Source organism: Anopheles aquasalis, chromosome 2 (assembly GCF_943734665.1).
Source record: "Anopheles aquasalis chromosome 2, idAnoAquaMG_Q_19, whole genome shotgun sequence".
In the NCBI taxonomy this organism is placed as follows: Eukaryota; Metazoa; Arthropoda; class Insecta; order Diptera; family Culicidae; genus Anopheles; species Anopheles aquasalis.
In genome coordinates, this window is record NC_064877.1 from 17668877 (window position 1) to 17689751 (window position 20875).

The following is a 20875-nucleotide window of genomic DNA, read 5'->3' on the forward strand; positions in this document are numbered from 1 at the left end:
CAATGGGACGCTAACTTCTATCTTCAATCCGATAAAAAGCTAACTTTATTCTCATCTCTCTCTCTCTCTCTCTCTCTCCAGTGTGTGAATATCTGCGCGACTTCTCAGATCGCATGGAAGGTACGGTCGAGGGTATGGAGCTTGCGCTTCCCCCGCCAGCTTGCACTCCCGATGGAGGCTACCAGGCGATGCAGTGTGTTACTCGCGTAAAGAAGGTGAAAGCATCGGAACAACGGAAATACATCGAACAGAACAGTATCCGACGGATGAGGAAGCTCCTGGAGGATGCTGTCATCACTAACCCAGCGGCACCACTGACCACCGAGTCATCGCAGCAGTCCACGACGGAAGGCTCCATTCGCGCACGTCGTGCCGCTAGTCCTGATGCCACGCTCAAGCTACTACCCGTCGATTCCTCATCAGAACCAACCGGAACCGATGCACTGATGGCGTATATCCGGCAACGATCCACGTCCGCCGGCGCTGAGCTGATACTGGGTCGTTCGGCCAAGATCATCGACTTCAATCGCCTCGAATCGAAGAACGGGGCCGGTAATGTGGATAAAGTCGAAATCAAGCCTTCAACGTTACTCAAGCGCCCCCTAGTGATGCCAACACTCCCCACACCGGCCCAGGAACAGTTGGTGGAGGTCGAGATCGAGGAGTGCTGGTGTGCCGATGGGTTCGGTACGGAAATACCGAAAACTCGTGGCTTTAACGCCAGTACCAAGAGTTGTGAGGCACTCAGGGAGTCTCTAGGCTGTCTGGATCTTACCTGCCGGATGGGATGTGATTATGGGTTCGTCCTAGATCCGGATACCCAGTGTCCGTCCTGTGAGTGCCGTGATCCGTGCGACACTGTCAGCTGTCCCGATGGCCAGGAGTGTCGTTCGGTGGAGGTTTCGTGCGAAGGTGAATACTGTCCACCGGTACCGGCCTGTTTCCCCAAGAAACCGGGTCAATGCCCTTTCCTCGTACCACCGGGAGCGGAGAACTCGGAATCGGACTCGTGCGAGTACGAGTGCCGTACGGATGCGCACTGTGATGGATCAAAGCGTTGCTGCTCGAATGGTTGCGGTACGCAGTGCGTAGAGCCACAGCTCAAGACCGCCTGTCAGCATTTGCAGACGATTCAACTGCACCAAGCGTCGGAACTGGGCATTCCACCGAAGCAAAAGTACATCGCCCAGTGTGACATCGATGGTAGCTTCCGTACGATCCAGTGTGGTCCGGGTAATGTGTGCTGGTGTGTGGATGAGTTCGGTAATGAGAAGAGTGGTACGCGAACGAGCAACGGAACACCGGACTGTGAGCTGTACCCGAAGACCGAGTGTCCACTGCTCAAGTGCCGTTCGTGTGAGTATGGCTACAAGATCGATGCGAATGGGTGCAAAACGTGTGATTGTCGTGATCCGTGTGGGGAGATATCGTGCCCCAGGGGTGAAGAGTGTCAGCTGATACAGGTCGAGTGTATTTCGGTGCCATGTCCGAAGATGCCAATCTGTGTGCCGATCCGGGAGTCCGTGTGTCCGGAGGCGACTCCATTGCGTTCGAATGGACGGGAGATCGTTTGTGGACCCCAGGCCGATGCCGATAGCTGTCCTTCGACGCACATCTGTCAGCTGCATCCGATCAGCAACCGTGGTGTGTGCTGTGGGAAGACCAGTAAGTAACCAGCGCAAGAATTCCCGTGCTACTCGTGGTCTGTTCGGTCTCATGAATTCAATTCTTCTCCCCCTTCCCCCGGCGCTAACAGGAGATGTTTGTTTCGAGTCGATCGATCAGAGTTGCCTGGCCGCCGATACCGGAATCGTGGCCGGAGAGACGAACGAACTGGATACGAGCATCACACGGTGGCGCTTTAGTCCTCGCTTGAACAAATGCGTCCCGGTGATGTTGCCCCGAGGGGTCTTCTGTCAGTCGAAGAATCTGTTCCACAGCGAATCCGCCTGTAACGGTGTCTGTCCGGTGCTGTCGCAGTGCGAACGGTTACGGTTGAAGAATGCGATGGCGGCAAAGCGTGCCGGACAACCAAACACCTGGTTCCAGCCACGCTGTGATCCGGAGACGGGTTTCTGGAGTCCGGTGCAGTGTTTGGGTTCGATGGCACCTCAGAATGGATCGACATCGACGACCGTCGAAACACCAACCGTTGGGGTGTGCTGGTGTGCGGATAAGAAGGGCGCCCCGGTGAAGGGTTCGCTGACAAAGGGCTCCGAGCCGAAGTGTAGTAGCCGTCAGGCGAGACGTCGCGGTGACTCGTCGTCTGCCGATACGCCATCGTCCAGTGATCCAGGTAAGGCGAAGGCGCGCTCGGAGCGACTCTCGAAAGAACTCAACTTTTAACTAATCGATGCTCCTTGTTCCAGTGATGGAAGAACTGATCCGTCAGATCACGTTCCTGGTGGACGAAAACAACTATCTGGTGGATGAGGAGCTGGAACCGCCGGTCCAGCCGGTCTCGGTGGCCAGCACCAACTACGCTCCGGAGCCACGATACATCGGAACGGTTTCGTCCGTCACCGAGAAGGTCATCGAGCTGGCCAGGACCGCGGAAAGTCGGAATTTCATCAGCGATGCACAGGATTCACCATCAGCCGCCGAACGGCTCAGTGCATCGGCCACTCGGTGTCAGGCACTGCAATTGGCCGCTTCATTCCCGGTGGCTTGCGACGCGAATGGAGCTTTCGAGCCGATGCAGTGTAATGGCGATACGTGCTGGTGTGTTGATGCGGCCGGGAATCAGTTACCGCTGTCCAGCACGTTTAAGCGAGGTGCCCGTTCCTGTCTCTTCACACCGATCGAGGTGGTGGAGATCGAACTGCGGCTCAACAATGTCCATCAGCGCTCGTTGATTCACGTTTACGAGACACTCCGTGCGGAGCTGAGTGCTCTGATTGGTTCCATCTTTGATAATTATCGTGTGCAGGAAAACTCGGACGGGAGTGTGACGCTGAGGTTCGATTTGATTGAAGCGAGTAAGGTGGACGATGCGTACGCGATCGAGGAGATGGTGCGTGAGGGAGTGTTCGCGCTTTACCACGGACATCTGATTGCGGACATGACACAGTCACGGTTTGCGCATCGTATCTCGAATGGGGTGCCGTTGGCGCAACCTTCGTCCGGTATTCCGGAGAACACGTTCCAGACGATCGTGTTCGTGCTGGCTACGGCTTCCGCCTTTTTGGTTGCGATCTTTGTCGTGTTTGTGATGCTGAAGCGGGGCCGTGGGGCGAAGACGAAGCATTACGCGAGCGGGGAGAAGATCTTTGCCATCGGAGCCGACAAGTACGTCGACTACAGTTCGCCCATCTTTGTGCTCAGTGCCAACGATAGCCAAACGCTGCATCGCTCGAAGTCATCGCAGCAACAGCAGCAACAACCGGGACCACAGGAGTGATTAGCGCCGGACAGTGCGGGTGTCGAGGGTTGAATGGGCCGATTACCGATTTCAGGTGGACAAGGCCGCCCTGCCACCTTCTGCTTTCCTGTCCTGTTTGTCCATCACGTTTGGTGTATCTTTCATGCCCTCACTCTCCGCTACCAGTGCATAGGTTTCAAAGAGGACCCTCTGTCTGATTCCCAAGTTGTTGAGTTTTACTGTACATATTATGGAAATACGTTGAGATTCAGGTCCTGTGTCCGGTGTCCTGTGTGTTTGCGTTGCTGCGTTAGTGATGAGCTGAGGAGGAAGGATCCCTCGTTTTATCCGGTTGTGTTGTGATCGATCGTCGATCGCATGGTTCAATGGTTTTAGATGAGTTCCGAGCTGCATACGAAGCACGTACGGATGATCGGATCGGTTGTGTAAATAAATTTGAGAAACAAACAACAATCCAACCAAGCATGTTTCACGAGATGGTGCTGCAGTTGAAGTGAAGAGCTGTAGAAGAGTAAAAGTAGAGTGACAAGAAATGGAGCAGCTGTTAGCGTTTAAGAAACGAATCACATTTCTCTTCGCTCGTCCTGCCACGACCTGGCAGGAAGCTGGCGGTGGTAGAATGTTTAAAAAAAAGAAGCTGATGCAGTGGCACGACGAGCTACGAAGGGAAATGTATTATTTATTTATTCTCTCTCCTATTCCTTCCTTCCGCTACTCCAAATTCCCTCACAAAATAAAGGTGGTCAACTGTTGCTGACCGCTCTTCGGTAGCGTGTCGCATCCTTTCACTCTTGCAAAACACATAAATGAAACTGTAAATATGCTAAGCTTTACCAGCTGGTGATAATGGAATGGAAGCAAAAGTGGAATCTAAATGGTGCAACGGTGCAGCAGTAGCAGCAGGAGAACGAGAAGCAGAGCGGTAAAAAAGTAAAGAAAGTTGGAATTTTGAAGAAAAGCTGCAGAATACGAAACGACGGACAGTGGCCCGACATCGTCGGCCGTGTCGTTCGTAGTTTTCCGGTTTTCACTTTGTGTTTAATGTTTTAGGTTTTGCATGAAATCTGTTATGTTTTTTTTTGTTCGATAGTAAAATAAAGAAAATCCCATACCAAAACCACACAGCCAGGCGTTGAGGCGTTTTAATTATTGGAACTGAATTTTATGGAAATGAAGATCAGGAAAAATCTATCCCTGAAATGAATTTTCGTGCTGCTATTCACCTGTAGCTAGGTGTTGGAGGAAGCAAACAAGCCTTCGATGGACAGGCCGATAATATTGCGCATGTGTAGCAACTTGTGTGAGGTCTTGCAGCCTCACGTTTTATGTTTATGGCGTCAATAAATACTCCAAGTTCTTCCTTTCCCAAAAATATCACATAGCACCGCCCAGATGAGAATTGCATACCGGATGATTGAATCCACTACGGTTGTTTATTGTAAAATGTTGGTTCTAAATACAACAAAACATGCTTGAGCTACTGTTTCGCGTTACCGGTACAGTTTAAAATAACGGTGGAAGCTTTCTCGGGAAGCATAAGAACAGCGCGCGCGCTCTCTAAATGTGGGTGTTCAAAGCATAAAGCTTTTATTCCTCTTTCGTCGACGAATCGAGCAATGGATTACAAATTTTCCGTTTAGAATGGTGGCCCGAAAATATCCTCCTTTTGATACTATTGTTCCTTCTTTCTGTAGTAATCATCCCAATTATTTCCAGCATACACCGATATTTATGCACACACTGCTCTATACCGTTAGCGAACGTGAATTCGAACCTCATTGTTAACAAGCTTTAATATGAAGAGCCCCATGGACAGTGGGGAGCACAAGAGCAAGTAACTCCCTGAGGCCAGCTGTTTGGAAACCACCGAACCGATGAAAAATAGTCGCGTGAGTGCGAATCCATCGGACAAATGGTATTCCCTGATGCTCGTCCAGCATCCCTGCGACCACAAATGATGGATGTTGTTCGAATGCAATAATACCTTAAGGGATTCAGAATGGATTCAAAAGGACAAAAAACAACAAAACTTTACACACCCATAAACACAGTTACATGCCCATAGACACGTTTCCGAAGGTCCGAAGGGTAAAAAGCCCGTGCCGTGTGATGATGATTTTAAGATCTTTCCAACGCGCTCGACACTTCATTCGATCGTCGCGAGCGAGAGAGCAAAAGAGAGAGACAAAAGTCAAAGACCAAGGAGGCCGGGGGACGGAGAATGAGGTGGTTCATACTTATCGGATGGACCGAATGATGTTTCCACACCGGTTCCCGGGGGCGACACGCCGAAGGCGGTAAGTATTTCCTTATCGCCCCGTCAGTTAAGGGAATGAATGATGCGATCAGCCACGGCATCAGGACATGATTGATGGAGTTTATCGATTTGCTTCAAATTTTGCCTGACATTCGCTCGAATTTATTGCCCCCGCGATAGATGCCATGTCCAAGATGTGTGCTAAGAGGAAGGGAATAGCAGGATTCCGGTGGCGGGGTCGTTTACAGCAGTTCACGAAACATCAAAGATAACCAATGGATGGCATTCCAATTGAGACTCCCCAGCCGGTGCCGTCGTCGTAATCACCAGCATCACCACTGAACATCGTCGTAAGTCATGCTTGATTGTCGCGGTTTATTCATTTATGCATGATGGACTCAATTAGGAAGCACAACAAAAGGTACCACGTACAGGCAGATGCAATCATCTGGACGACGCTCGAACCATCCTCGGTTCTCGGGGTTTGTGTTACGATAATTGGATCAGCAAATGGCTTAGTCTTGCGAACACGAGAGAGAGAGAGAAAGAGAGGCAGAGTACATTAGAGGTTTGGCTGCAAACTAACGGTTTTAAGCTTTGCTGAAAACAATGAGACTCGACGGCGTTAATCTCTTCGGCAAATCCACGGCAACACGGCTTCGACTAAGGCTAAACGGCTGTCCCGGTGCTCGAGGTCCGCGGAAATAAACTATTGCTTAACAGCAGCCAAGCGGTACAGCGCCACTCAAGCGTCCTGTTTACTGGCAAATGAAGTAGAACACATCTGTTGGCGGTCGGCGGTCTATTCCATTTTATGCTCTCCGACAGCAGCAAACTGCAGCCAACGGTAGCAGCGCTTGTCGCCCACTGGCCCGGTCGTGCGGTGCATTCGCGTCGCGTTTCGGGGCGAATCAAGTGTGTCCAGTGTGTTCGAATCGAATGAGCTCTTCCATTTTATGCACCCAACCACAGAGGGGATTGGTATAGAGTGGGCGAGGGGCGACTGACAAAGGGTTGCACTTTTTAGGACACACACAACGCTGAGCGATCCGCTTACACAGTGCGATTAATATTGAAATACCGGTTCCGGGGAGCAGAACAGCTTCTGGTGTTCAATCAACTGCACTACCTAGTATTACTGCGCCATCGTGCATTGTGTTCAGGAATGTAAACAATCCGTCGCTGTTCACGCAGTGGATATGCCAGCAATGCATAGGATTCAATCAAATATCATAAAAGCCGATATTTTCTGCATGGTTTTTATGCAAAGAATATAGCCACATTGCTGGATATGCACTATGGCGTTCTATAATAATCCACCGACGGGAGTAAACATTCCGGAGTGATGTTTTCCTGGAATGAATAATTGCTGACGGTAATGAAGTACAGTAGGCCATGATGACACGAAGGGTACTCTACTAGCCTTTGAGCACAGCTAATCCCAGGATATTAACGGAATGTTTGAACGTCAGTGGCGCTTAGAGCATTTACGAGTTACGGAGCATGCTGCACTAATTATTAAGAACCACATTAATGCGCCAGAAGAACAATTAAAAGGTCTGCATGCATCCAGCAAACAGCAGCACATTCCGAGGAGTCAAACATCATCCACTAAAACCATCTCTTAAACTCTCCATTAAGTGTCTGCGTGTTCAAACTGGTGCAGCCCTGGACCCCTATAATCGACCGCAAGACACTCATGCAGCGCTCCAACAGTGCAATGCAGGAAAATACAAATTTCCTCCTCCGACGCTGAAAAGCTGACCATAATGTCGAGACGCAAGTGGAAGCCTCGCTCCCCGGGTGGGGGAGTGACACGAGCAAAGCATAAAAAGAAATAAATTCCAACCAGAGAGAAGATCCAGCGCGGCGCCACACCACAGAGCAATCAGCCATTTGTCCATTGAAAACTTCTTGCAAGAAACACCGCTTTTCCACTCACTGATTTGCGCGCGGCGTCCAAGAATCCTGCGTTGGATTTGTGGTAGTTTTTTTTTTGCATCCATTTTCTTTCTTTCTTTTTCTGCTTGCTTCTGCTTCATCCACTTCTATGTAATACATTCTCTAGCTCGCGCTCCTCACTCTACCAAGTGTTGGCGGGGATTCGAAGTGCATTCGCAGAAATGCGCGGCATTCAAAGGGGGAAAGCAAAATGGCAGAATGGTGTAAGGAATGGCGCGAACTTACACCGCCATCGAAGCCAGCCAGTTGAAGAATCTGCACCACACTGCACCTGCAAACGATCCGATCCGCGATCCTGGCGAAGGCGAGAGCGCGAAACCATAAATTATGCTTCCGCACTGTCCGCGCCGGAGTCCGGTCTCGAGTCCTGTCGTGTCCTCCTGTCTGCTGGCCCTACTCTGTGTTCAATGCAACAAGAGGGCATCACGTGGTGGCGACGTTAGTTGCCCTGGAATGGCGGCGAAAACACGACCTGTACAACGGGCAAAAATGGGCAGCGACAGAACTAGAAACTTTAATGTAAAACATTTCTTAAACACAAAACACAAAATCCCATTGCCCACCGGTTGGTGCAGGTGCCGGTGCTGGCACCACTGGTCACGATTCCTGTACCCCCCTCCCCCTCTTTTCCCCTCCCCTATCTGCCATTGCGAACCACTGCAGTGATACACAGATTACGCCGAGAGTAATTTATTCGTTTCACCTTCGCGCACTCGCGCATTCGCGCCAGCGAAACATAATTTAGCATTCGCATCCGTCGACAGCGAGTGAGGGAAGGCGGATAGGAGTGAATTGTAGTGGATGTTCAGAAGAGAGCAGAGGCGAGCAAAACAAAAAAAACCTGGCGACTGGAAACCTGAATACCACTGAGTGTGGTTCACACGTGCGAAACCACACTCTAGCAGCAGCCTCGCAGCACCGCCGGAACAGGTTAGCGGCTTCGAAAGTGTTTTCCACATTTTTGCGATTGCCATTTGTGGACCAATCGACCGAGAAGCGAGGTGCTGCACTGAATGGGAAATTCAAAACCCTCCGTGCCCCCGTGAGTGTCTGTTTTGTAAATGAACTGTTTCAATTAACAATCCCCGTCCCGGGAGTGGCCGGATGGTTGGTGCGGATGGTAGGGCCATCTTCGGTAGCTAATGCAGTTTGCGACCGGCGAGCTACTGGCTCATCGCGAGCATAGATAATGATGCTGATGATACGATGATGACGATGCGATGATGATGATGATGATGATGATGAAAACATTTGTATTCCAGCCTCGGGGTGGCTTGAATTCACGCCAAAAAGCTATCTGGTGTGTGTTTATGCTACGAAAGGGAGGACGCCCTGTGGCGGAGAGGCCGGCCACTCAACGGTAAGCTAATTTATGAGAACAGTAATTATCTGGCCCGGCGTCGGGTGCTGGTGCTGCCCAGTAGTAAATGGTTAAGGATGGAGCCAATTAAATGCTGCGGTCGATAGCGCCGATAATGAGCATTTGATGAGAGATCGAAATCGAGCGGATTAGCTCGTATGGTGATCGGTTGTGTCTGGCTGCAGGACGATGGTGCACGCGAGTCCGGATCGTTTCAACGTTTTTCACACTTCATCCCGGTGGACAATCGTTGCCGAACGGGATTAGAGAATGGTGTGGTGCGTTGAGCATTGAGCTAAGCTTCGAATGCATATCGGTAGCAGCTACATTACTTAGCGCCGCTCAGCCAGTAATGTGCTTGATCTGCTCAATTTACTATTTCAAATCATACTCCCGTACCCGTAGATGAGCTGCATTATCTCGTGAAACGGTAATGATGGCGTTCCCGGTGTTCCTCAAATGCAAATAAACGTTCTAGTAATGCGAATGGAAGTCTACGAAATACAGTACCCGTTTTGTGCGAGTTAAGAGGATAGAAATAAATAAAGTTTATACAAAATAATGGCAACTGTAGCCAATTTATTCGATTGTGGAACTTTGCAACGAAGAGCAAAACATATTATGATCCAAATCGACATCTGATCTGCTTGCAATGAATCACAAAGGTAGTGAGTTCAATTAATTGTTCGTATATTTGTCTAATTGTGTCTTTATCGAGGCTAAATAAACGCAGATTGTTCAAGAATCTTCAATAATTCATCTCAAGTAATTAGAATAGTATTTTGCAGGAGAACCAGAGCTCTTCTTAATGTCTTTCATTTGAACAATCTTTCAGTGATTATGTTTGCAATAAAAAATGAATTCTAAACCATTAGAAAACATGTAGATCTTCTGAAGCGATATGTGAACCATTGTTTTGTTGGCTCAAACTAAAAGTACTTATAAGGGATCTGACCAAGACACGGAACATTAGCTCCATCAACGCTCATCGGAAGTATTAAGATTTAATTCCGGAACAGCTTGTTGCACAACATATCCTGACCGGTTCTCATGTGGTCCTCCTTCAGGATCCGCCATTGTTTTACGACATTCCAACCACCGATAGCTGCTTTTCCAATTATGATTTTACAAAATCGTTTCCTCCCGGTGGGAACATTACAATATGCAAAGGTATTACGCAGTTTCCAAGCATGATAAATCGGTGCCGGGCTACCGCTCTTACCTGCTAAGGCCCTCATTGCCTCTCACCACCTCCCTGCAAGGCCAGCCAATTACTCCCTACATAATCAGATCCCGGGGATGCCAGCAAGGTCCTTCTAGGACGGTGTTGAAAGAGATTCCATGCACCAGGGAAGCTGCAAGAGACCCGGGGCCCCATAAATCCTCCTCGGACCAAATGGCACCGACATCAAAGACGTTCGCTCCAGAAAACGTGTCGCGCGCCCTCTCTTTCCAGTGCCGTTCTTGAATTACGGCCGATTTTCGCCATTCGTTCACAATTCGTTCCCACGGACCTACGCCAAGGCGTTTCAGATCAAACCCATCTTCGGAGAGGGTCACGGCTATCGAACTGCGCCCGGGGACCATGCCTAAAGCCCCCAAAATGGAGCTCGGGAATTGAGAGTTCACACAACTTGGCAGCATCTTTCGTGGCGACCGAAATTCATTATTCATGGTCGCTAAGAAGATCCACGTGGATCGATTGAAGGTGGTGGAGATGGTGGTGATGGTGCCGCAATCCCAGCATCCGTCAGCAGATCAGTTTCGAGCCGGTCCGGTCCAGAGTCGAGCCACCCCCTTCCCAAAAACAGGGAAAAGTCATTAGTCAATAATTAGCAACGATAAAACGCGTGGGCCTCGAGTAAATGCTCCCCGCCCCCCCACGTTGGGCAGAGTTAGCGAGCTAAACTGTTCTGAATCACTTCGCCAGAACAAAGTTTTCCTCGCGTTTTTCCCCTTTTTTCTCCCTCTTTTTTGGTCGAGATATTGATTTCATTCGGCATGAGGCCGATTCGATTTTTGTTTTCCGTGTCGAGTATTTGCTCGGCCTCATCGAGCGCTCATCGAGTGCGCTGCTGGTTCCTCTTCCGCTTGACGTCATCATCTGCTTCTCCTCTGCTTATCGGAAATGCAAATAGTGAACGCTAGTAAAATCTGGGCCACGGGGCCAAAACCGATCGAAGCCTACGAAGGGCTCAAAGTGGAATGGCGACCTAGCTACCGGTTGCACCAACTGGACCACGGAAAAGGAGAACGAAAGAAGGGGGCGCATGTTTGAAGATTGTGAGATTGATGTTTTATTCATATTTGGCTCCGTTCTTCGTCCGTTTCTTTTTGTTTTTATTTCTGTTTCATTGAATCGTTCAGGAAAAAGCTTCAGCCAAGTAAAGTGATTTGCGATCTGTTTGCATTACACTCAGCGATAACTCACCAACAGTCGTTGTGCTATCGTTCTAAGAAACCAATTGCATCTCGAGCAACAGTAACTCCATTGGCATGGATGGGCGGGGTGAAACTGAAACAGATGGAAAGGAAGTATCGAAACTCGATTCGTTTCGAGTGAGTGCTTCGAGGGAAATGTTAATCTGAGCTATAGAGTAGGCAATTGAAATGCATTAAAAACTGTTAAAACCATCGCAACCAAAGCGTAACTGATAAAAATTAAATCACTCTTGTTGCATAAGCCTCGCACGTACAGCGTACCAGCTGCTGCTTCTCGTTATTACTCGAAACCACCGCAACTCAATGATGGAGACTCAACTCCAGCACCGCCGGACTCATCAGTATCGACGCTCGACGAATGTTTATCTAGAAAATATTGATTCATTTTGGAAAGCGGATAGTTACACAAAAAAAAACGATAATTCTCTCCCAAGGGAGGACAGGGGGTAGTGCGCCAACATAAACCGTTTATCTCTGGTGGTGCCATGACCCTCTGTCTGCCATTTTTCCTTCTCTCTTCATCTCTCTCTCCCCTGGGAGCAGCAGCAAAGTTCATCATGGCAGCGCATTACATTATGAAAACGCACTGATCGTTGATTTAATTACATTAAGCTTTTATTGGCACTCCCCCCCTCACAGTTGCTCGGGAATTGGTCCCATCGTGTGCCAATCAATATTCCGGGGGGATCGCACTCTGGGCTTTAAACGATCGGCACGCGTTTAACCGGAAATGCAATTAGTGCAATACTACCACCGAGTGCAACACGACCGAGCGCTATTGATCCTGTAAAGAGTGGGTCAATATTTGATGTTCGTCTGACGTTTAGTGCGGTCCCATGATGGCTAGATCGTGATGATGATGTTGCTGGTGCTGGTGCTGGTGGTGCTGGTGATGATGACAATTTAATCTGGATCGGTTTATACGTTAAATCTGGCTTGATTTTTATCGCTCTGCTCCTGTAACTCTCTTCTGCAACGCGAGAGTGTTTTTAATGTGTTTTATGCGTGTGTATGCGTGTGTGTGCGGGAAACAAGCATAATTAGAGCCACATGTTGCTTGTAGAGTTGTAATTGATAAGCGTGTAAGTGATTTTGTTGTATAAATTGAGCTTGATCCGTGGCATTTGCGGTGTTGGTTAGATTGCCTGCTGTGACATTACTGTCACGATATGGCAGCTGGATTATCCATTAGCGGACTTGGTGGACATCTGTGTTCTTCACATTTTAAAAATAAAAGTGATTCTGTAGCAGCACGACCAACTAGTCTTCCAGCCTGGGTTTTTTTTCATCGATGCAAAAATATGTAAAATGTATTGGAAAATGTTAAGTATTCGCTAAATATTTTCGTATTTTAAGTGAATATTTAACCATTAACATAAGGAATTTTACTACTTCAAACCATATTTTTTGACGACAAAGATATTTGCTGACAGAAAAATAATAAAAAATCAAGAAACGGGACCGATTGATTAATGCTTTAATTATTAGAGTTTAATAAGGATTAACATAATATACATTGCTAGCTAAATGAAATATAAAAATAATCTGTTGAACGTTATTAACATGCCTAAGGCTTCCTTCTATTTCAGCTCAAACAAAACAACGCATTTCGATCATATTCCCCCAAATGTTCATTCCTCGTCACCCTCAATTTGGAATACCTTCCCGCCAAGCCATACAACCATACCGAACAAACCGACCATAAAAGACTCAACCGCTTCGCTTATCCTTTTCTCACCGACTATTCGACAAAATACAACCGACAACAACAAAGCAGTTGCTAATAATTGTGCTTTTATGAATTCTGCTACACCGATTCTGTGGCTGAGGCAGCCGAAACCTCCCAAGATGATGGCGACAAACAGGCCCTCGCTAGCAACCGCCCAGCCGCCGCCGCCGTTGTCGGTCGTTATGAGTATAAGCCGAATCCCTTACGCTTGCATAAGTCGGTTGTAAATGCATTTGGCTGCACCCCTTCCCGCGGGTAAACATCGTTCGTATGCGATCGAAAAACTAGTTCGCATTCCAGCGAACGGGCGAGCCGGCGAACGATTCCGAAAACCGCATCCGACCGCCACCGTTGCGCCTTTGTACCGAATGGCGCACTTCAACAAAACACTCCATAATTCATTGCGGGCCCACAGTTGGAATTATCGTTCCGGCTGGGCAAACCCCGAACGTTTTCGCAAGATATCCACGGGACCGGAACCGGGGAGCGCAAACGGCGAAATCCTATTAAACTTTTGCTCCATAAATATGAATTAATGCATGGGAATTCAACAAATTCATTTGCCATTTACGCCATTTTACGCCGAGCAGCAAACCGAAGGGACTGCGGCTTTATCCTGTTCTGGTGCTTCTTGAGCGGTATTCAAAATTATTGGACTGAGAAAATCGAAACTATCATAAGAATCGACAATGGGGGAAACCGGGAAGCACGGGAAGGCAGACAGCACCTCTTCCCCCTCCGGTTCTGACGATGGAGGCGCCTGGAAACTTATCCCATGCCGTACCGTCGCCCGAGGTGAACTGTTAGTTTTTCCCCCGGGAACACATCCGGTCCTAGTGTGAGTGCTCGTGTGCTGTGCTGTGCTGTGGGAACGGAAACCACACAAAAATGTTATGCAATCCTCCAGGCAGCCAATCAAACTCTCGGAATTCAAGGAGCACCATCGACACCGTCATCCTCGGTTGCAACAATTCTCACTTTCGGACGCCCTTGTGGTGTGCAAGTATGTGTGTAATGTTGCCCCTAGCAACCGATGCCAGCGTACAACGATAAACGATCATAAAAGATTCGTAAACCTCGTCACCACCGTTGTGGGGTGAAGTGTTGCCGTTTGCTCGGCTTCTTTTACTTTCCACTAATGACCACCGAAGGGTTCAATGGAGACCCGGACACGAGATCGAGTTTATTTCGAGGACGTATCAAAAAAAAGGAACCACTGGAACCAGGTTGAGCATCAGAAATGGAACCACAATGAACCACCGCTGCTGCTGCTGCTTGAGTTGCTCGTTTCCGGAATGAAAATGCGCGTCAAATGATGCATCGCACGTTGGGTGTTACGCGTGTTGATGCGAGATTCAATTACAACCCTTTGTCCCTTCTTCCACCAACCACATAAGTGCTCCTTGCCCGGTGTCGCTCATGCGATCCATCATGCGGTCCACTGACTAACGGACTCGCCGGGCGCGCCATTGTCCTTCATTTTCATTTTTTTTAAAATTTATTAAATTCCATCCAGTAAATGGCAAAAATGGAGTGTTAATGTAATTCGCCGTGCACGTGTCTGTGCATATGTGTGTGATTCACTCCTGGTTTCCTTTTTGATGCTGCCAGTTGGTAGGTCACAAGCCAACGCTTTCGCTCACACTCTCGGTGGCCGTCGCCATCGCATGAAAACCCGGACACCGGGGACAGCGAAACAGGAAAGGAAGAAAGGATGGATGGATGGTGTACCACATCAATATGCAGTTGCAATCAAGATTGATTCAGTGATTCAATTACGATCGCGTTTCCAATCACCAATCGATCCATCTTGCCTAGCCACGCAGCCACCCAGCCACCAAACCTGCTTCCGGGCATCGAGATCGATTTTAATGAAGCTACGTCACATCCAACTACCCCCCCCATGCACGCATACAATCGAACCAAAAGGGGGGCACTGATGCCCTCTCAGTCAATTTCTCGTCACCTCGCCTCAATGCAACCACCAGATGGCCCCCGGGGGGAGGTTTGGGACAGCAGAAATGGCTGTCACGGTTTGGTTTTGGTGGTCGATCAGCTGTGTGCATGTTTGTGTGTGGGCGTGTGTGTCAGTTTCCACTTTTTTCACGAGCTGACACTGGCACCAGAAGCAGCAGCAGCAGCAGCAACAGCAGCCTCGTGTTATGAATATGATTAAACATGACGCAGTCGCACTCAACCAAAGCGACCAAAACAAAGACCCCAAACATACAGACCGCACCCTCACCCCCACTGCCATCTATCCACAAACAAACGCTCCCTTCTCATGTGAGTGAGTTCTGCTGGTGAACGTCCCGGGGCCAACCTGCATCGTTGCATCCCGGCATGGCAAACGACAAAAGCTGCAAAATGTACATTAAAAGTTACTTTCCGCTCGCCACAATATTTGAACAGACGGTGAGGGGGGGAACGAGGGAGGCGAGACTGATCCACATGCCTCCGCTCAACCCTTTTTGGTGAGAAAACCGGGAGAAAATAAATAAAAGAAAAAGGAAAAGGCCCTCAACCCCACATTCTCTCCTGAGGGAGCAGCAATGTCACCGAGCGCTCGACCGTTGCAGACGTGAAGCGTGAAAATGAGATAAAGTGGAGCGATGGGGAGGGACCCGGGGAAGGCCCAAAGTGTACTAAACCACAAGGGGCGGAGGGAAAGCGGAGGTAGATCAGGTCGGCAAATAAACACGCGAATCTGTACGCGAACCACCGGCAAAAAGCTCCGGACCTCGAATCCGCAACCCTGCCGCGCGCGTGTGGCCTAGACAAAGAGCAAAGAGCTCGCAGACTCGGATGGTGATGGCGATGGCGCAACAGCATATGTGTTTGTGTGCTCGCACACATACGGTGGGGTTGAGGTGCGCAGGGTCCTGAAACGATAAATTCATCTACTCGGAAGCGGCCAGCCACGGAACAGGCGCCGGACACACCACCATTCGTCCTCGCTCCTGCCAACAACCTCGCCAACGACCTGATCTCCGCGGTACTAGTGGTGGTGCTGGTGGTAGTGGTGAGCAATTTTGAATATTTTATTGGATTTATTTTCGCTTATGCTCTCATTGGGAGGGAGAGAGAGAGAGAGAGAGTTTTAGGATTGCTTGTTGCCGCTGGTTGCTGCTGTGACAGTTGCGGTATCAAAACCACAGCGAGCCAGCCTGCGATCGTAGTAGGTCAGTGCAGGGTAATGCAAGATGGATTGCCGCTAAAGGGTTTCACAAATTTCCTTCACTAGCACCCACAAAAAAAACATACCAAAAAACAAGCTGGAGGTCGAAACAATGCAAGCACCTAATCATGCATTTGTAATCGGCACCTCATGACGACCAACTCCTTCATGTTTTCCCGTTGGAAAAGTAAGTCCATTACAGACTGCATGATGGCTCGTATGATGGCTGGTAGTCCAGGAGAAGGAGGAGTTCCGCCAAATATGATGAATAATAAAGTACCCGTGCAACACCGTGCATAGCATCCACATGACCATCGTGGAACCATGCAATGGATACCGAGCAGGAGCACAGGTCATAGACATTCGCTCACAGGTTTTCACTGTGGAAAAAGTGGCGCTGCGACCGAAACGAGAAAGTTTAGAACCCAACGCAAATTGCTTTCAAATTGGAGCAGAAATTAAAAACTTCTCAATCATCGCCCCACCAAATCGTTGGCTTGATACTAGGTATTAGCACTTTGTTCTCGCTCTGATGGCGAAATGGGTAAAATTACATTACGCGGAGAAGGCGCGGCTTTAGTTTACTGGTACCGTATCTTATCGATCTATAATTGTGCCAATGGCCAAATGCCGCAGTTCGAGCTGATTGTAGACACCAGATACGTGGCATTGCGGTGGTGGTGATTGCATTTGCGAGTTCGCTTATTGTTGGCCGGTACGCGAAGATTGGTGTATGCTTCTTATCGGTCTTATTAATCGTAATGATTCTCCGGTTTTCTGGTGCACTCGGGGAGCAGCAGTACGTTCTGAGAAAGTGTGCGATAATTGGCGAGGATGGTTTTTTAATCTACGACTCAAAATGAGCGTCTCTGAGAATCGCCTGAGGATGAATTTTTCATCTCCTGGACCAAGTTCACTCCAGTATTGTTTTTTGAGGATGGTGAAAAACATGCTTCATTGCTGTAGTTAAGTAAAAACAGGTTGGAACATCGTGTGAAGATGAATCAAATGTTTTAGCCACATCAGAAACCACCAATGAATCATCGTTCTACACTGCACCCGAATTCCAGATACAATGGGGGGCCACCCCTGGAATGCACAAAACTAGGTGATGGATCACTGAAACTCGCAGTCCCTTGCGAACGAGCTGCCAATTGATGGATGTGCATCTGAGTTGCAGTGCAACGCGAGACCGACGATCCAATCTTGGAAATTGAAATTGATCCACCATTCCGGCAAGTTCGAAAGAATGTATCGAACGAGAACGAGTCCTTTTGTTCTACCGTTGCTCAATCGCTGCAACTTTCTTGTGCCAAAGGACAAGCTTCATGCTTACAACTTTCGTTCACCACGAAGCGATGTACCCGTCGAACTTTTGATCCATTTTTACGTCACCACGGGGGGTTTCCACGGGAAGGATTGCACTTTCTTGCACTCGATTCTGAGGAAAGTAGGGAAAAAAGGTTCCAGCATAATAATGATCATAATTTGTGTTAATTACCGTTTGCCGGAGATCCTGCACGAGTGCCAATTCCGTTTTGTTCCTTTTTTCAGTTTCTTTTTCGTTTTTCTTTTTCTTTAACTTTTATTTTTTCACTTTTGATTCTTTTATAAAATCCTTTGAATTTAGACAAATCTGCAATGACTCATTTAAAAAAATATCAAGTTAACCCAATCCATTGCCATCTTGCTTCTATCTGCTTTTAACGTTGTACATCTTCAGTTATCGATTGTCGTTTGTTGCACGGAACAGAAAGAAAAAAAGTTAAGAAGCAACTACTCAACTTCTCCCAATTCCCTCACCTCACTCACAAACAGGAAGCAGAAATTCCCGCACGTGTTCAATGCTAGAGACAGCAATAATTGCCTGGTAAAAAATAAATCATTTATTTCCCACCACTCCACCACTCCCGGGTCATTCCCGGGCTCCACTTCCGTTTCCGTATTGTCACTGCACTGCAACTAGTTTTAATTACCAGCGTAGCGTATCGGTTTCAACTTTGAGCCGAGATGGCTTAATGAAACACGATACACTGAAATTGATAACAAAACGAAGCACACAAAAACACAAAAAGAAACGAAAACAACCTCTCTCTCTCTCTCTCTCTCTCGTTTTCCATCCCTCGGTTTCTCTCTGTCACTTTATGTATCTACTTCTCTCAATGACCTGCCCAAACTGTTCCCTAGAACCGGGTATTTGATTGCTTTCATTACGATTGGTTCCGTGTGAGGCCTCCTCCTGGCTTTCTTCTGCATCCTATCGCTCCTCCGGTGATCGGTTCAATATCATCGAACGAAAGACCGCGTCCGGTGGTACAGTGGAAACTCTGCGTCTGGGAAAGTTTTTTCCGACCCAAACTTTATCGAGACTTTTTCATTATCGCTTGTCCACACTTTGAGCGGCCATTCGAACTCAACTATCTCCGTTGTTAGGAGAAACAGCAAGAGGATACGAAAAGACCACGGTAATCATGGGGCTCCCGGGCGCTTTTTCTTCCATTCCCGACCTGGGCGCGTCCTTTTGCGTCGTGGTTTTTCTCAGCGACGTCCTCTCCGACGTCGCCCATTGACGGGAGCAGGTTGGTTTGGTGAAGAGCACGCGAAAGGAAGCGAAGGCAGGTTCCGATCGGTGAAGAATGGAGGCAAATCACTGCACGTTTCGCCAACAGCCACTTAGGAGCAGGAGTGTTCGTGTAAGGATATTTTTCCTCGCCAAACTCCACACAAAACTTTACCCCACCAGCGAACCCCGTACAGCGCACAGCAACGTCAGAACGATAAAAGTTGCGGAGCGTGCATGTGTGTGTTCGATCGGTAGCTAGTGAAGGGAACAACTGTTGGAATTGATTGAGTGGGTTGGGTTTTTGAAAATCGAAAAATTTGTCACTCATTTGTCCATCGTTTGATTACATTGTACGGAGCTGTCCTCCTCCTCTTTCTTTTCGTCGGTCCGCTCGGAAAAAGAGAATTAAACGTTAAAGGCTGCTGCATTTAACGATGCAGCCATCAGAGGGCAATCTTATAGCCTCGGTGTAATCTAGTGCTCACTGGCTGGCTGGTTTCTGGACCTATTTTTCCCATCCGGCAACCCATAACCTCAAAACCGGACGTATGCTTATGCTGCTGCTGCTGCTGCTGATGCTGCTGCTGTTTATCGAAAATATGACGAGGCACACAAACAAACACACCAACCCCCCTCAGCAGCATTAGCTGCACTCCTGTGACCATCGACATCGGCTCCGGGTTTTTGTTTTCGATGTAAGCCGCCCTCCCAAGAAGTCGAACCTCTTCTTCTTGTCTCTTACGCGGCACCGAACGACCTGAGAATTCATTTTCAATATTCTTTGGTAAAAGCCGAACCCACGCCAGGGTCGGGTTATCAAAACACGCCACACGGGGGCCCATGCTGGTGGCCCGCACCATCGACAACATATAGCAGTAAGAAAAACAAAAGCAAAATGTACTCCAATGGGGCGATGGGGGACGGTAGGATTTGGGTGCGGATGGTTATGCTGAGTTCCCACGTGAACGTGAGCCGTCTGCGTCCGTTGTTGGTCTGGTCTAGCGGATGGCGCTCCAGAAGGGGGTGGTGATGATGGTGGGCCGGAAAATCCAGTGCCGGAAGCGATGGTTGCTAGACACATTGTAGTGAGGACTCTGGATGTCCTACTGCTGCGAGCGCAGTTTTTGAAAAGAAAACAGAGACAGAGAGCGAGAGAGAGAGAGAGAGAGAGAGAAAATGTGCAAGAGAGCGAGCATAAGAACGAGAATTAGGAGAAAATACAAGGGAGGCAGAGTCCCCAACTGCTCGAATCCTTATTCTCACGGCAATTTCCTAACCGAGCGCAGCATCCGCTCGCTCAGCGGAAAATGAGTGACCACCGACCGCCCAGCGAGCGAAGAGCTCTCGAGGACACAGATGGCCTCCAAACATAAATCGGCCCCGGCATCGGCAGTCCATAAATCCGGCCGGCCATCAATCAACAGACCCTAAAAGGGGGGATGTTAATTAATAATAACAGCATAAAAATTTGTTCCACCACAACACTTCTGGCGAGCGAAAAGCTCTCACTCTCACTATCTCTCTCTCTCTCTCTCTCTCTCTCGCTATCACGATCATCATCAACACCATCATCGGTTTTACGAGTATCACACGATCCGATGGCCATTTTATGCCGTTGTTATTTCGGCACCTTTCGGGCGGCACCACTAACAATTCCATTTGCACGCGAGCTCGAGGGTGCGCGAATGTATCCTTTGATTTTTGCCCGCGGTGCCATCGCACCATGACGGCGAATGACGCCGCGTAACGGTGTATTCCCAAATTAATTAAGAGAGATACCAAAACCGGGATAACATCGCCTCTGGTACGCAGCGATGGTGATGGTTTGGTACCGATGGTAACGCAGCCAATGAGCATTTCATTTTTAATCGCATCCCCTAGCACGAGGCACACTGCATCGCACCATGAAGGGTTGTTGGTCCTCCTGGGTAGGGGGTTGCAAAATCAACATCACATCCCTTACCCCCCCCCCATTTGGTTCGATTGAAAAGCGCAGAAACCG

General features: G+C 48.6%; 1 protein-coding gene across 4 annotated transcripts in view; it reads left to right on the top strand.

Moving 5' to 3' along the window:
* The window catches only part of LOC126569475 (uncharacterized), a 42403-nt gene extending 37924 nt beyond the window's left edge, over positions 1-4479 (top strand). For all 4 annotated transcript variants that reach the window (XM_050226575.1, XM_050226576.1, XM_050226574.1 and 1 more), the window contains exons 7-9: positions 82-1665; positions 1757-2296; positions 2370-4479. In XM_050226575.1, coding sequence (XP_050082532.1) covers positions 82-1665; positions 1757-2296; positions 2370-3400 — 3155 coding nt within the window. In that variant the 3' untranslated portion in view covers positions 3401-4479. The remainder of the gene's footprint in view (positions 1-81; positions 1666-1756; positions 2297-2369) is intronic.
* Positions 4480-20875: the final 16396 nt, after the last annotated feature.